The 16641-nt window shown below is 44.6% G+C and overlaps 1 protein-coding gene across 2 annotated transcripts in view; it reads left to right on the forward strand.

Moving 5' to 3' along the window:
* The window catches only part of LOC308195531 (uncharacterized protein), a 58806-nt gene that overhangs the window by 23191 nt on the left and 18974 nt on the right, over nt 1–16641 (forward strand). Inside the window, exons 4-5 of one of the 2 annotated variants that reach the window (XM_080593130.1) lie at nt 1808–2595; nt 3126–3201. The exons of the other annotated variant lie outside the window; for it this stretch is intronic. Of the exons in view, the coding sequence (XP_080449256.1) occupies nt 1808–1830 (23 nt within the window). The 3' untranslated portion in view covers nt 1831–2595; nt 3126–3201. The remainder of the gene's footprint in view (nt 1–1807; nt 2596–3125; nt 3202–16641) is intronic. 2 annotated transcript variants of the gene reach the window in all.

A 16641-nucleotide genomic window follows, 5' to 3' on the forward strand; every position in this document is an offset into this window, starting at 1 on the left:
CAGGATAAGGCAGCCCACCATCCCTTGCCTGTGGATTCCTTCAGACCAGGTGGCCGGGGACATCTGTGCTTGCTGTTTGCTCGCTTGGTTTTTCCTCAAGCCTCGGCATGGGCTCGGCAGCACAGGCAGCTCCTGTGGAGGTGTGTAGGCGTGTTGGTGTCTGTGACTAAGTGTCAGGCCCTGTTAGACTGCAGTGGGGCAGGCAGATATAACTGCCTGACCACACCTGGTCTCCTTAAACACAAGGATTGCCCTGTGAGCCTGGCCTGCTGCCCATCAGCTACAGATGAAAACCCCACTGGCTGTTTCGGGCTATTGAGTGATGCTTTGAACCGTGACCACGGAGGACTTGCCTCGGTCCTACTTCCTGACAGTTCTTGCTCCAGCTTGTCCTACACCTATAGCACAAGATCCCTCATTTCAGACAGCACTCCTGTCCTCCATCACCCTTCTGCCCTTCCTTCAGCCCTAGCCTGGTCTAATCTTAACACAGTCAGATCCTGTACGGGGCACCCAGCTGCCTACGGCATGGCTAAGCTCTCCTGATGTTCTGTAAGGAGACCATCAATTTGAGGAGTATGCCAGAAAATCCTTTGGTGTGTGCTCCTTCTGTGCCAGCTCTGCAGAGACAGCCCACTGGGGGCTGTGACCATCCTCGTCCTTGAAGCACTCAGTACTGACATCAGTGGCATGACCTAAGATAAAGTTGGTATGAAAAGTATTCGTCTGTCTTTTCAAATTCGGCGTGTTTGGCCTGTTTTTCATTACAGCTGCAGTGTGTGGCATTGGCACAGCCAGTCCTGCCTGTCTGGGAGAGGGAGGAGCCTCTGCCAGCACCCCAAAAGCAGGAGACCCAGGTCTCATCCCTTAGCCTCAGTTCTCGTGAATGAAATGTCTGTTTAAACTGATACTAAAAATTTTATTGTCTTTTCAGGATTTTTTTTTTACCTCTTTAAATAAGTCTCTTTCCATTTTTTATTTTTTTTTTTAATTTAAATTCATTCAAAACAACATTTTCAAAATGAAATGTCCTGACTTTTCAGGACAGAATGTTCTGGTTTCCCTGGTGAAATTATTTCTCAAATATTATCATGTTTATGAAGGATCTTGCTCATTCAAAACCTGCTGTTAAATATCCTTCTTTCTGAACACTTCTGTGTGCCCCTTCTGAACACTTCAGCAATATAGAGGGAAAACAGACGGGGCAGACGAGGTCAAGATTTGAGTTTGGGTGGATTTTGGTATATTGACTTATGTGGATGTTTGTCTGAATCAGTCTGTAAGCAATTCAAGAACTGCATTTGTCTTTGTGAAGTATAGTGTGTCTTCATCTGCTTCTTGACCCACAGTCTGTCAGAATATAGCTCCATTTTTCTTTGTGTGTCTTCAGCCCTACTGTATTTTCCGTTTCATCTCCTTTAGTAGTGTGACTAAGCACCTCTTGAGGGTTACTCTGTGACACGGTCAGTTCATTTGAGTTGATAATTTCTGGGAGTTATATAGCTGGACTTGTGTTTTTAAATTTCCCTTTACCCCATAATTTTTTTTCCCTTGGAATGGCTCGAGGAAATGCACACAAACTAAAATCTGCATGTGGTTTTACTTGGAAGGCTTAACGAGAGATGTTGACCTATGTGTTTCTAGCCTGTTTCTACAACACGAAAGTTATTTTGAATTCTGTCCAAAGCTTCCCTTATATATGCAAAAATTAAGATATTGGGCAATTACTTTTTTCAGCGAGAAAACAATATGTTCTGAGCAGTTCCAGAACATCACACTTAAAACTTTTTTTCTTTCTGCTATGCAGATCCTCTTTTTATGAAAGAATGACCTTGGTGATCATTTTTCATGTTCCTGAGGTGTCTTCGCTCCCAGAAGCTGTCCACTTATTTCCTTCTGGGCTTTCAAGGCACATTAAAAAACATCTGTTATTGCACCAACTGATGCAGCCTTTATTATTTTTGCTACAATTGAACTTCGCAAAATTGCCATGCTGGATTTTATGGGCAGTTTCTGGGTTAAAGTGCAAGCCAGACTACAAGGAAAAAGAAAAAGCCCCAACTGCAGGCAGGCAACTGCTGGAAGTAGGCCTCTGTTGCCTCAGCGTGGGCTGGGCAGTTCAGGCTGGGCTTAACTTTGATCTTGGGCTCTCGTGGTTGCTTGACTTTACTCATATGCTGATCTCAATGGGATTACATGTGAGTTTAAACAGGATGAGTGTTTGCTGTGTTGCAGCTTTGGACTATACCCAGTGCTGGCGAGCACACAGACAATATTGTGGTGGGCAGCTGGAGTCACCACTCTGAGGCACGCTACGCAGTGGACCCGGAGGAGCATCTGTTAACAGAAAATAGTTTAGCTGGGAATAAAATAAAGTTAAGCACAAAAGTCTAGTGTCTCATCTCTTCTGTGTATGCAGGACCACTTGCTTCCAACTAAGCCTGTGCTCTCTACACAGCTGCAGTTTCTAATGAAAATTCACTGGGGCACCTGGTGCTAATGCCCTCATGTGCATGTCTGGCTCGGGCAGCGGCCTGCCTGTAGCTCTCAGTGCTGTTGTTGCTGGGGAGATCACAGCCTTCCTTTCATCAGAAAGTAAGTCCGGTTTCCTTATCTGTATCTGTAAGGGTGGGAGTTTTAAATAATTGCTCTATGTGTTTCCTAATTGATCAGGTTTGTGGTATGCTGTGGATGTGAACAAAAACTTGCTGACTGGTTTTGGTTTGGGGCCTGCAAACAGATGCAGTGAATGACGCTTGAGAGCATGGCTGTTCCTGATCAAGTTACTGGAGAAAGACCCTGGCTGTTTAAAGTCAGCATTAAATGCTTGTTGTCCTCAGTGAATTGAGAAAGTTTGTGCATGAAAGGGTTTTCCAGGTGGTTTGGAGCCTCCAGGAGTGTTTTTAGTTAGTGTAAAGCAGAGCTGGATTTTAACATAGGCTGCTGTGAGGTAAAGAAGGAGATTAGATTGAGCAACGTGAGAAATGTGGTTTATTTATTCTCTCAGAAATGACTCAAAACAGTGGTTTGTGGCTTGGATGTGAGATGTGAGGAGGTTATCTGGCTGACCTGAGATCACGCAGGCTATCTGCAGTAGGACTAGAAAACAATTCTCTATCTTCCAGTGCAGTGCTGCAGCCGCTGACGTATGAAACAACAGTGAACCCTTAAGTGACCTTCATTACAAAACCAAACGCTTTGGTACGTTTCTTCTTTTTCTGAGTTGTTGTAGGCCACTGTCAATCACCACATTCAGGCAGTATTCAATGCCTCTTAAACCATGATTTGTTAAGGTGGTATTAATTAATCCAAAAGCTACAACAAACTTCTGCTGAAACTAGTAAATGCTTTCCTTCCTTTTCAAATGAAAGCTAATGCAGGTCATGAGACTGTGGTAACAATCTGAGGGGCTGTGGCTTAACCATGAAAGCGTTGCATCTGTACTACCTCCTCCTAGTTCTGGTTATTCCTTTTTGCATGAGTCACTGGTAGGCAGGTGAGCTTCCAAAATGAACTGAGATTGCAGGACTGGTTTGTGGGCATGCGCAGACCTGAATGTAGTAGGTAATGTCGTGCTGGAATTGCTGAGGAGGTACACAGCAAGGCTGGTGGAAAGGAAACTGTAGCACAGGTGAGAGAGAGTGGGAAATACTCAGCTGAGCCAAAGAACTGCATGTCTGATGCAAAATCAGATTTCTTCCATCTTTCAAGTGAATTTTTGGGGTAACAATCTGAGAAATTTGGCTAAACACTGTGGTGTACTGTGTTGTTGATTTCACCTTTGTACTGCATTGTTTATTATTTATTTTTTAACTGGGAGATGCAGCACCCTTAAATATGATTTCCAATTTATTTTTTTTTACCCCATAGGACTTCATACAGTCAAAAAAAAAAATCATTTTATTTTGAATGCTTATTAATGCCAAAGCAGACCTTTGAATCTCAGGTACGAATGGTATCAAAGTAAGCATATTCAGCAAGAACTTTACCAGATTTTTTCCTAAGTAAGTTTTCCTAAAAGCCTAAAGCCAAAAGAGAGGCCCCTGTAACTTCACTATAGCAGTCTGACAAGGATGCAACCACGTCAGGAGCCAACTGAGGTGTGAGCCCTGATATGGTCTGTAATTTCTTTATCAGATTCTGCTTTCCTTCATTAACTTCTGACCTCTGAATGTGTGGGTTGCAAGTCCTGCTGAGACATGGCAGCATTGTTTGATAACAGAAGAAAGCACAAGGGATGTTAAAAACCAAGCTCTCAGTTGTCACCACCTTGTTTTCCAAAGGTGTGTGATGATGGGCAAGGGGCAGGTGTTGAAAACACCGTAAGGAATTTTTTCCAAAGAAAATCTAAGCATGAGAATAAGGGGGACGTGTCTGAAGATCGGTTTTGCTTGGCATACATTAGCACTGTGTTCTTAGGATGGAAATTGGAAATGATACTCCATTGGTCTGTGTATCTGAGGAAATAAAAGGTTCACTACTTTCTGACCTACGTTTTTGGTAAGAAGTGTTTTTTTGTGTGTGCAAATTCTGATTATTTTTTTGTTGTTGTTAGTGAATGCTGTGTTAAAATACACTCAAAATTGCTGTTACGGCAAACCTGGAAAGTAGTAATATTTTGCTCACAATTCTCGGTTGTTCCACAGGCATATCTTTGTAGGTTTGTAGCTTTCTCTCGCCCTGTTGTCAAGCTTTGTAAATAGTTTACAGCAAACACAAAAGCAGAGAAAATTGGAAGGGCAGATTAAACCCCAGAAGCTGCATTTAAAACTCAAGGAAGTTAAGAGGAGGGTTGTCTGTGTCTGGCCCAGTATACGTGAGGGTTTTGATCTTCCAGTATGGTGCTTACCCTATGTCAGGAACGAATAGCATGCGGTCTTCACTATGCACTTAGCCTCTTCCATGCACAGGAATAAGAGTCCAAGTACCTTGTACCTTCTTATCTTCTGTATTTGTCCCTTCACTTGTCACTGTGTCAGTTGTCAGCACTGCTGGTCTGGCTTATGTTTTAGATGAACTCTCGACCTTTGACTTATTTGATGCATCTACAAAGAGGATGCTTTTGTAGGGTTTCAAATATTTGGGAACTGAAACAAGAAACATTTAGGGACCAAATTTCTTTAATGCTATATGAAATTGAATAGAAATACGTATTTAAGCTTTAGCGCTTGGACAAACATGCCCAAGAAACTCGGGATGAAGATTTCATGGGAATTAACTGGTGAAATTGTGTAGATCTTTCTCTAGCACTGAGTTTCAGCTGGGTTTTTGTCTGAGTATGGATTGTTAGCTCCTTTGATTCAGAGGCGAGCGTGTATCATTCATTGCCTTTCAGGCGTAACAGACCAGATGGGCAGCCCTAAGGTACCGCGTTCTCCTTCAGCTCAGAACAAATCTGGTTCTTCAGTTCCTAACTAGTACATTTTAGGTGAAGATTTTCTTATTTTTGTCCCAGATTGCTCAGCCAAATTCTTGTATTAGGTCCAGTTCCTGTTTTTAAGTGGATTGTATTCCATTCAGCATGCCAGTTTCTAGGACTGTTTTTGTAAAGAAATGCTTAAAAAGATATTTCTAACTATTTTAAGGGTACAGCATTCAGGTTATACAGCGTTCAGGTCAGCTTAGGCTATTGTAGCATTGATAGTTGTCATTCAGGGCTGTAAAACATATTTTAAACATTTTTATGTGGTACGATGTACAGTAAGTAATGTACATTTAGAAGACAGAAAGAGGAAATAAGCTTGCTATGCTTGTATCAGGGACAGGCACACTGCAAGCGTTTTTTCCTCCTTGGATGCAGTGAAGCATTTAGGGGTAAAATGATCTAGGTAACTGCTAGAGAAACCTTTTTTTCCACCATGTCTCACCACTGTATGTATATATGAGCAAAAATAAAAATAATAAAGTATTGCTAATAGGTAGTCTCTTAAAAATACTTTCTGATTCTGATTAAAAAGGGAAATATTTATTATTGACATACCCAGGTCTCCCCACCATCACATCTAACTCTTTTGAAATGATGGAGCATTAGTGCTGCCGCATGATGAGACAGGAAATAGTTGTGTTTTGGAAGGATACAGGCTGGGTGGGAGAACAGCAAAATTTATTTGTTAAAAGATGCTTTAAAAACCGAATTCTCAGTGATACTAATAGGTGACATCTTCCTTTCTGGGTATGGCAAAATGAAATGTGCCAATTTTTTTTTCTGCTTTGCTTGTGTGAAAACGAACATTAAAAAGCGCAGTACGTTTGCATTTCTCTTCGTTCTGTGCAGTGAATCATGGCAAGGGTACTGTTAACTAAGTTCAATTGTCTGAAAATGCGTTTCACATGTTTTTTAATAATTACTTCTGAAATCAAGTGAGAGAAAGTAGTGCCAGGCATTTCAGAGAGAAATCTGCATGCTGACTGCACTTGAACACTTTTGAGCACATCCTTTGACACTTTTTCATTTATCCAAATACTAAGACATTAGTATTTGATCACACCATTATTGCACCAAACACGTGAAAAGTAACATATCTGCCAGCAAAGAACTTCAGTATATACAATCTCCTTTTGAAAGCAATGCTGAAACTAAAGGTTTTTTAGATTCTCTGTTTTTTGCATGTTGCAATTATTTAGATCTAAAAAATCAAACTCAGAAAATAAACAAACTTAAACCAAGTCTTTCAATGAACCAAGGTTTATCAATGTTGAGAAAACTTGAGATACTTCATCTTGTTCAAAACCAAGGAAGAAAAACACATGCTTGAATCTAGACGTTTATTTATTTATTTATTTTTTATTTAGCGAAAGCATTTATTTGAATGCCCCAAGTATTCCCCCAAAACACTTCACAGGAGAGCCAGTAAAATATTACTGCATCAGGGAAATTGGAGCTAAAACACTGAGGCTGTTTTAGTGAACTTATTGCTGAAGATACATGGTTCTATTGTCCGTATGTTGCAGGCTAATTCCCAAGAAAGTTTTGATGTATTGTGAAGAAAGAACAAGTTATTGCAACTAAGTTCATTGGAATTCTACTATATTACAACAGTTGTTTGAAACTGTGTTTAGCTGACCAGGAACCATCATAAATTTTAATAATGTTTAATTTAACTCGATTATGTTTGTTGCTTCTTGGTCTATTTAATTTTCCAGGAGATAAGATAGATAGAAAAATAATGTGTATGTGCTGTGCATCTATATATAGATATGTAGATAAGTCTATATATACATACACATAATTTAACTTTATGAGTTAGAGTTATGAGAAGAGTTCTCATAAGAAGTAATTAACATGTGAAAGCTACCATATATAATTACTACCGCCCAGGTAGTAATAAATGGTATTGAGAGTTACTGGATGAGTCACTCTACGCTGTAGTAACCTCCCAGGTCAAGTTTTGTGCTGTGGTGACAAGCAGGTACCACGTATGCCATAAATACCTGTACAGTGCCTGCCGGTGTCCATACTGCAGGCTGCTCTCTCTTTTTCTAATGGCAAAGCTACTTAAAGACAGAAGTGGTTGTAGACATCGAGACTGTGCACCAGATGTAGGCTCCGAGTTGTCTTTCTGAGTGGACAGTTTAGCTGCAATCTGTGATAGGATCGACCCGATATAACTGTATTTTCCTTCTCGTACTTTTCTGCGTACAAACAAGATAAGAGCTGAATAAAATCGTGCTGGTAAATAAGTAACGTGGTGAACTTGCGTACAGTTCGCAGTGCATTTGTGGAGTGAGCACAGGCAGGGGAAGGGAATGCAAAAGCACACAGGATAAAGCATAAGCCACGGTTTCTTTGCGCTAGCTCTTGTGCTTCATGCCTTCCACTTCAGCATGGTGTTTTGCAAGCTGGAGCCCTTGGTTTTTAGGAAGACTGGAACTGAGCTAACGCCCCATGGAGAGTTTTATATTCCCGAGCCTTCTCACCTGCACCCCAAACCTGAGGGTACCACAAATCATTCGTTGTCCCTCAGCCTGACTTGATTAAATGTTCCCCTCTACGCTTTCATGTGTTATTCTGCAGTGAAGGGAAAAAAAGAGGGTTTGTGCTGGAATCCAAGTACAGTTTTTAAATTTTTTTTCAGCAGTTGAAAGAATGAATGATTACAGCTTGTGAGCCCATCTGAGCCTTGATTAACTTTAAAAGCAACAACAGCAACAACAAAAACCACTATACAACGTGTCAAGCAGGAAAGTTTTTGTTTTTTTTAAAAAAAAAAAAAACTTGCACACAATAATAATAATAATAATAAACCCTCCCGGGGGGATGGATGCTGTTACAGAGGGCTGTCATTTGGTGCCAGCACGATTTGCCAGGGATGTTGAAAACAAAGAGCTGGGGAATGTGGAGCAGCAGACTGTCTCAACAAGTGCTCATGAAATATGTTGTTGTTTTTTTTTCCTCTCCTACCCCTTTCCTCCCCAGTCGAAAGCTCGTATTATTCACACACCCTTAGGGCGATTACTTGAAAGGATATTTAGCTCTGCACGTAATCCTCACCAGCGTGAGCTTCCGGAGCTGGGGCGCTTGTTGACAGGGCTCTGCAAAGCTGAGGGTAAATGAGTCGCTCCTCCTGCAGGTTTTCTGGCTGCTCGGGGTGGCAAGAGGCTCCTCGGTGAGGGGCATGGCAGCCAGCGGGTGCTGTCATCGCTGCCTTTGGGTGGCTGTGAGCTGCCTGCCTCCTTGGAGCCTTGGGCGGGGTGGCCCTGGGGAGCGCAGCCGCACGGTCCTGTGGAGCCGTACCAATTGTTTCCTCTCTTATGCTTAGCTACAGAGACTCCGAAGTGCTAACACGCTGGTTTTATATCTTGGACTGATACACAAGTGTCTTCCTTCTGTGTACGCACTGGGTCAATACAGCTAGGTTTATTTATAGCTGGTTCCCTGTCTTCCCCAGTCTTGTGTCATTGCCAAACTTTCACCCCGGAAACCAAAAGCCTTTCCTGAATCTTGGGATGCAGGGGACCAGCTGAGCTGATGTACAGCTAACGATGAGTGCCGACCGACGGGAGCGGTCTGTAGGGTGAAACACTTGGTGCTGAGCATCCACCATCCGTGCTATTCCCTGTCTTAGATTTTTGTTTAATTTTTCTTTTACTCCAAACTGTTTCCAGTCTGTCCCACGAACCGGCTGCTTGCCTGCACCTCGAGATGCACATCTTCCCATTGACTTTTTTCTGACACACGGAGCACGACACCAAAAGTAGGGTTGGTCAGTGGGTTTGCTTCGAAAGCACGCTGCCAGCCCGATCCCCAACACAAGGCGCCCAGGCACCCGTGGCACTCCTGCCGTGGAAGCTGGCCAGCAGGACTTGCCTCAGCACCGGCACCGTGCTCCTTCGGGCAGCACCTGGCCGTAAGCTGCTGCTGAAACCCACACTCGAATCCCCCGGTGCTCGAGAGCCTGATTTCCTTGGGAGCTCTCACGGTGGAGATGCTGGGGAGCATGTGGGTGTGAAGGCACCGCAGGGAAAAGATAAAACAACTCACCCAGGGCATTTCTGCAGCACCTCTGCTGCCCGCAGACTGCGCTAAGGAAGTTTTGTAAGGGAAATGAATGCCCTCCAGTGGCAGAAAATAGCAAAAATAGATCAGCTCAATTTGTTTTCAGTAACTGCCACAGAATTGGTGTAAATACACTTCAGTCCGTAGATGTGCCCAGCTACAGGGCACCGTGCAGTACTAGCGGGGACCTTGGCTCAGTTCTTGCACTTGGCAGCATCGCAGAGCGAGGAGCTGAACGTTGGTCAAACTCTTTCAACAATATATGGCAGTGGGCCTCGGGATGCTCAAACAGCATGCACAGCCAGGTTGTGTCAATGCAGGTCATGTTATCGGTCTGCTTGGCTTCGTCAGCTGCCTGTAGGTCCTGCGGAGTGCGCTGGAGCGTGTGACATGGGGGGGAACCAGCAAAACAGCATGCTGTGACCACCAGGTAGAGGTGGGGAGAATGGGAAATACAGGGTCTGAATGCGTGAATCTATTGCACGTTGAGGTTTTATTCAAGAGAGTGTTTTAGCTTGACTGATTGTTTCATTTTTTTAAAAACAACGCTGTCCTAAGGTGTGCAGACATATTTGTGGGGCAGAGAGATTAAGGTACTGTCTTTCTTGCTGGCTTATAATGGAAAATTTTCCTGTAGAGAAATGTAACACATTTCCGTGTTTGTTGCAGAATATTCCTCTCATAACAAAGAGCTGATGTGAGATCGAAATGTGCCTGATCACCCTACTTTCCAAATTCAGAACAGATTCATGAACAAATGAGAAGTTTTTATAACCAAAAGCAAAAACCCAAAGAAAGATTTGACACGCAGGGGGCTGTGGGCAGACTGGGAGGAGATGGCGAGCACGAGGCGCCGTGGTCGCTCTGCCCTTCAACACGAGTGGCTCCCACCTCCCAGCCCTGATCCAAATACCTCTATTTCTTCTTCCTCTTGGGGTGCCCACGTCTCCTGCAGGTTAGTGCCTGAAATGGCACTTGGTGCTGGAAGCACAGCTCCTGGCAGTGCAGAAGTTCCAAGCTGTTCAATGAAATTTGGAGATTCCTGACTCTGAGACTCGGAGTGCCCCAAAGTGACTGATGTCCTCTTCTGGGAATCAGCTAGCATGTTATTGGGCTAGGGGGTAAAGCTGGGTGCTTCTTTTAGCTTTTGATATTTATCTCACTCCCTGAACACCAGGAGGAGGTCTGTGTAGGAATTTAGTGAGTTTTAAGCAGTTGTTTGACAAAAATTTTTATGAACTTGTCCAGTTGTGTTTTTTTTTTTTTAGATCTGAATGGACAACTTAATTCCAGAGCACCAGAAAACCCATGTCTGATCTAGCCCTAGCAAGGTCTTACCTAAAATGATTATGTTAAATAAAGACTTTTCTGTCTTTGTTGTATATTAGATCTGAGAAACAACAGCAGAGATCCGTGTTCATCCCAAAAAAACCCTGCCACGGCAGTACGGTCACAGGCCAGGCATGTCCATGGGTGCACAGAGAGCGCGGACCCCGCAGCTGTCAGCCCCGTTGTTCTTGCGTGCCGCGTTTATGCACAACATTACCTTGTGATTTGCAATGCTCGCAGTATGTCTTCCTTCAAAACAAAAGAATGATGTCCCAGTCTCTAAAACACTTATTGTGGGTGATACAAAGGAGGCGCTTTTGGGAAAAAAAGAGACCAAGTTGCATGTACTATGTGAATATCAGCACAAGTAGAAGGAATTTTAAATGCATTTTAAATGACCCTGAATGTTGTTTGTGGAAATGCTGTTTTTCCAGAAACAATTTTCTAAGTTCATCGTCATTTGGTGATGGCCCAGGAAAGAGTGAGATCAGAAGCTGGTGCAAGCATTAGTGCAAGACATGAATCTGTTGTAAACTCTGTCTGCTTCTCTGTATTTAGCATTTCCCACATCTCCTTGGCTGCCTCTGTATAACCAGCTATACAGGGGTTTAATATTTAAACATGCATCATTCAAGGGGTTTACACTTAATATATCTGTAGGAAAGAGGCTAATAGTGCTCATATTATTTGCATCAGTTCTCAAGTGTGCTGAGGTCTACTTTGCTTCCTGATTTTGGCAGATCAGACTTCTTTTATTTTGTTATGTACAGCAAGGAAATACAGAAAGACTTTTTAATTTTGTTTTTGGAAATATAGTAATTTATAAGGTTTAAGTTAATTTAAAAGAATGACCAGTCATATTCATTTAACAGAACCAGTTATCCTTCTTTTGATTTGTATGACTCAGCAAAATTGGTCAAGATACTAAAAGCTGTATTGACCTAATTGGAGGGAAAACAAAAGTTGAAAAATCGATTAGTTCTTTCTCTTTTTTTTTTTTTTCTTCAAGGCTACTATTATGAACGCAAATAGCACATGCACACACATGTAAATATATATGGATACACATTGTGTTATTGGTAATTCAGTAGCAAAGAAGATTCGTGGTTAAAGAAAAGCATTTTTCTGCTTCCTTCAGACTGATCTCCAAAGGCAGTCTGCACCTTGATCCAAACGATGTTTGTCTGCTGTTGAAGGCTCTCACATTAGAAGCCCAAAGCAAAACCGTTCTTCATGGCTGCTCTGACAGAGCCGGTGCCACGTTCACAGACTGCAGCTGAGTGTTCAGTTCTCAGGTGTTCAAAGCACGTTGTGCCCAGCCTCCCGGGGGGACGTGCTGTGCCGCCGGGCTGGGCTGGGTGAAGCAGTAAAATGGGAATTGTGCTGTGCTGGGTCCCAATAATGCTGTTATTAACCTTCATCGGTGGTAGTAACAACACAAAGCTTTTAGCCAGTGGTGTCTCTGGAGATTGCTTTGTTTTTCCTGGGGAGCTTTGTTGGAATGGTCTGGTTCAGTTTACACTGCTGCTTTATTTACAGCCAGCAAATGACCTTCTGGTCTTGTCCCCGAGTGCTGCTGCTTTTCCTCGGGAAGGACAGGCGTGCCTGCTGCTTGGGCAGCAACGCGGTGTCGCTGCAGCTCCCCTGTCCTCAAACACGCTGCACACTTGAGTTGCCTGAGAGGTGGTGTGGGGAGTTAGTGAAGTCTAAACACATCTTAGTGAGCACTTGTCTGTGTACCTAGCCAGCTTCAAGACCGTGCTGGTACCCTGACGCCAAAGGTTTTGTTGACCCAGAAAGGAACTGGAATTTGTTCCAGCTCCTCCACATTCAGCTTGCTGATGTTTTCAAAGTAATGCTGGAAAGCTGAGTTTTGAGCACAGGATCTTTTGTTCCCGGTTTAATCCCTGTTCCTAACACCATGTTAGCCATCTCTCGCAGATTTCGTGAAGCGTGATGTTTTCCTTGCCCTTTCCTGCACAACGTTACAGCCCTTGTACGAGTCCTTGGGTCAGCATCTGTGTGCGAGATCATGATGGGATGTCAGGCAGTGAGAGGAGGCCTGTTTCAGATCTTTCTCATCCTTACTTTCTTTTCTTAGTTTTATTTATTTATTATTTAAATTGGTATTATGAAACATTGCCCATGAAGGAAGGGAATCCATGACCTCATAGCACTTATATGTTCAACAGCCATTTCTGAGCGAGTACTTTCCCCCCTGCAGGAGGAGCAGTGAGGAATGTGTTTATGAGCAAGGACGGTCATGCATGGCGGCAGAAAATCTGAGGTCATTCTGTCTCTGCTCTCCTAAACAAGAGCCTAAAAATAGTGCCAAATTTGCTCACTGAAAAATAGAGTACAGCGCTCCTTGGCCACATAAAAGATGACTGGAGCTCTGCCTTTGTTCAAAACGCTTTCAAATTTATAGGCTGTATGGACTAAATGAAAATACTTGGAAGGAAAAAGCAGGCTTTCAGGGACTGTTGATTCATCACCTTATTCTGGAAAAATAAACCCATGGGTAAAAAGATAATAAAAATATGTTTACTCAGATGAGACATTCGATCTGATGGGGAGTATCAGTTACAGAGCCAGACTTGCCCTACGTGCTGTTTCATCTCTAGATCTGGCTGCGGATCAGATCCATCAGTCACTCTGCAGCCCTGGCCAAGCCCCCCTGTAGAACATTTTAAAAAAAAAAAGAAAAGTTCGGGAAGATTGTGACGGTGCTTACTAATGCTTAACCCAGCACTAGGGTGATTTCTCAAGCTGGGTCTGTGTTTTGGAAACCCCACTTCCAACCTGCATCAGCCAGTGCGTGCACACGCTGGGTCACCAGCACCCTCAGCAGCTCTGAGCTTTGTGTGCCCTTCGGGGGAGCTTTGCTCGCCCAGAGCGCGCTGAGAGCTGAGGAACGCCGGGACAGATGCTCGAGCTGGGTGCTGGCCATGGGCCCCTTCTCTCTGCTGAGAGAGATGCCCCGTGTCTGCTGGGACAAGAAGCCTGCACAGGTATCTCGTGCACGCGTGGGGGCAGGTGCCTCGGGTGTTTTGGCATCGGGTGGTGGGGATGGGGCAGTTGTTAGCTACAGCTGGAGCCAGGTGCTGCAGGGCTCCCGTGCCTCTTGGCGGTCTGTCCTCCGGGTGTGTTTTCTGTCTGTCTGTCAGCTCAGCTCCCGGCTGGGCTGGGGCAGGGTCCCACGCTGCCGCGCGTAATGCGCCACATACACAGCCACGTCTCTAACTGCTGGGCCCGGGCTGCTGGGTTAGCTCCTGGCCTGGTTTCACACCTCGTTTTCCAGGATTGAGTAATGTTGAAAGTGAAGAGTGGGAGGAGGAGCATGTATGTCCATCATTATCGTTATAAATTTACAGGGTTATCCCCAAGGTAGCCATCATTGGGTTTCAGGGAGAGTATTTCAAGCGTGAGGGAAGATGACACTTTCTGCTGGCACTGGCACCGTACCTGGCTTCCCCAGGCGAGCGAGCATCACCGTGCCCAGCCACCACCTTCCCACCCAGAGCAGAGAGTTGATTGCAGATAAGCTCCAGGAAATCAAGGACTATGAAATGAAGCATCAAGGCTGAGAGCACGGTGCCACCATCCATGGAGCCAACCTCCCTGTACTTCATGCTCAAGAGTTATCTTAAGGGGAAACCCATATTTCTGCCCATTCTCAGATGGACAGGAAAATCAGATGGGGGAAATGCAGCGAAATGGCCATTCAGATCTTGGCACCTGACCCAAACGCCGTGTCACGTTCAGGGGAGTCCTTGTCGCTGGCACCAGTGGCTTTGGGATTGACCCCATGCAGAGGAGGTCCAAGAAGGGTTGGTTGTTCCTCTTTTTTCCTTAATGTGCTGGTCCTGGGGGGCTTACACCCGCAACACAGGAACAAAAATACCTGCGGCGTTCTGGGCAGTCCTTCCCACTAGCCAGAACAGGCCTCTCTGCTGTGCTTTTCAGGGAAGAAAGCTCTAAACTGCTGAAAACATATCTATTTCTAAATGGCTACAGCCTTGTTATTCTTTTCAGCCAATTTTAGGCCTTTCCTGTGATGCCACCAAGGGGTGCTCGCCGAGGGTCTGCGCAGCCGGGGCGGGAGGCTGGTGCTGGGCTGGGTGCCCTGCGGCAAGCAGTCCCACTGGGAGCTGTTGGTGAGGGTTTTTGCTCAAAAACTGGTGTTCTGTGATTAGATCGATCTGTATCCTTTCCTAACTTTGGCCTCTGCCATTAGTTTCCAGGCTCCTTCCATGGCTGCAGCATGCAGCAATGATAGAAGAGGACACAGAAAAAGCCAGGGAGGATCACCAAGCTGGGAGCGTTAGTATTAAGTGGAAAACTTTCAGGTAGCTTTTCAGTTCTTTGGCACAGCAACGTGATAAATCATCCTTCAAGTGCTTTTCCAGCAAATGTGGCTGTAAAATATGCAATGCATCATGGAGCAGAGCTCCTGAGCCTCTGCGCTTGGGGTAGTGACTCCGACAGCAGACATCTGGCTGGGCTGCCAGCAGGAAGGTGCTACGCTTTTCCTATCGTGTTGCTTTACTTTATTCATCTGATGGAGACAACACTCCTCGAACCTTGTCTTCCCCTTGGCTGTCGTGCTTGGCAGCGGAGTGCGCCCCATCGCGTTCCCCACGGCGCAGCATCCCCTGCGCCACAGCGGAGATGTGCGCATCACATCGCTGCTGCTGTGAGCTTGCAAACAGTGAGGTTAGGGAAACAAATGCCAACGGTGAAGTGGAAGCATGCTAGGCTGCCTAAATCCTGAGGGTGGAAAAGGAGCTCTCCTACAGCAGGTATAGCCACAACTGCGCTTGGAAATACTTGGGGGTACCTCTCCGCTGCCTCTTCTCCCACAAAAATAATTCATCGGAGTGCAGAAACAGCAGGAAGTGAATCTCTGGAGATGAGTGAAGTGCACCTGGGGAGAGGATTTTTTGTCCTCTGACACTAATAGCTCTTTGAGCTTTGATAGCTACTCATTATGGAAAACAAACAAACAGTTAAAATAGGCTTATTTATTGACTGAAGTCAATAACAATAGAAATAGTGGCAATGGGTAAAAGTTATACATAAAGCATATTATTTATATACAAACGTACAGTTAAAGCATCTAGTGGATGGCATGCTGCTGGGCAAAGGGATGGCATCGGGAGCGAGCAGGGGGGCGATGAAGTCAACAAAAAGCCACGAACACAACACACACAACTGGGGTGTGCTGCTGAGGGAAGCACTGCCATGGGGTGTTGGGAAAACCTGAAAAGATGAAGGCAGGCTCTTTCTAAACCTTCACAGTTGTCAAAAATCATGTGTTCTGGCTGTGCAGTGTTTGTTTTCCTTGGCAATCTTGTTGAGGAGCCAAGAAAATGAATGGGTAGGGCTTCCTCCTACCTACGGTTGTCTGCTGCATGTACTTGTCAAAGTGAAAACAAAACTGCAAAGGAGCAGTGCGGGAAAACTTGCTTGTGACACAGTACCGAAGACAGCAAAGGACTGGAGACAGCTATGGACTTGATGGTTTGAAGTGAGAGGGTTGTGTCCTGCTGACTGCCAGACGTGCTCTGGGGAGCTCACCAGATCCCCTGTGCTGAGCAGCATTTCAGAGATATGCAACTGCAGAGCTCGCTGCGGCTCTGCTCCTCGCCCGCTTCCTTTCAAGGGCATTGTATGGCCCACAGCACATTTTCATAACAACATTCCTGTTTGATTAAAGTCAAAAAGCAGGCCAAGTTTTCAGAAATTGAGTACGACATACTCTAATATTGCTCTATCTTCTCTGTGTCTGCTGTTCTGTGATCTTTGCTGCTTTG

This window comes from Anser brachyrhynchus (assembly GCF_964034855.1).
Source record: "Anser brachyrhynchus genome assembly, chromosome: 5".
NCBI classification, from domain to species: domain Eukaryota; kingdom Metazoa; phylum Chordata; class Aves; order Anseriformes; family Anatidae; genus Anser; species Anser brachyrhynchus.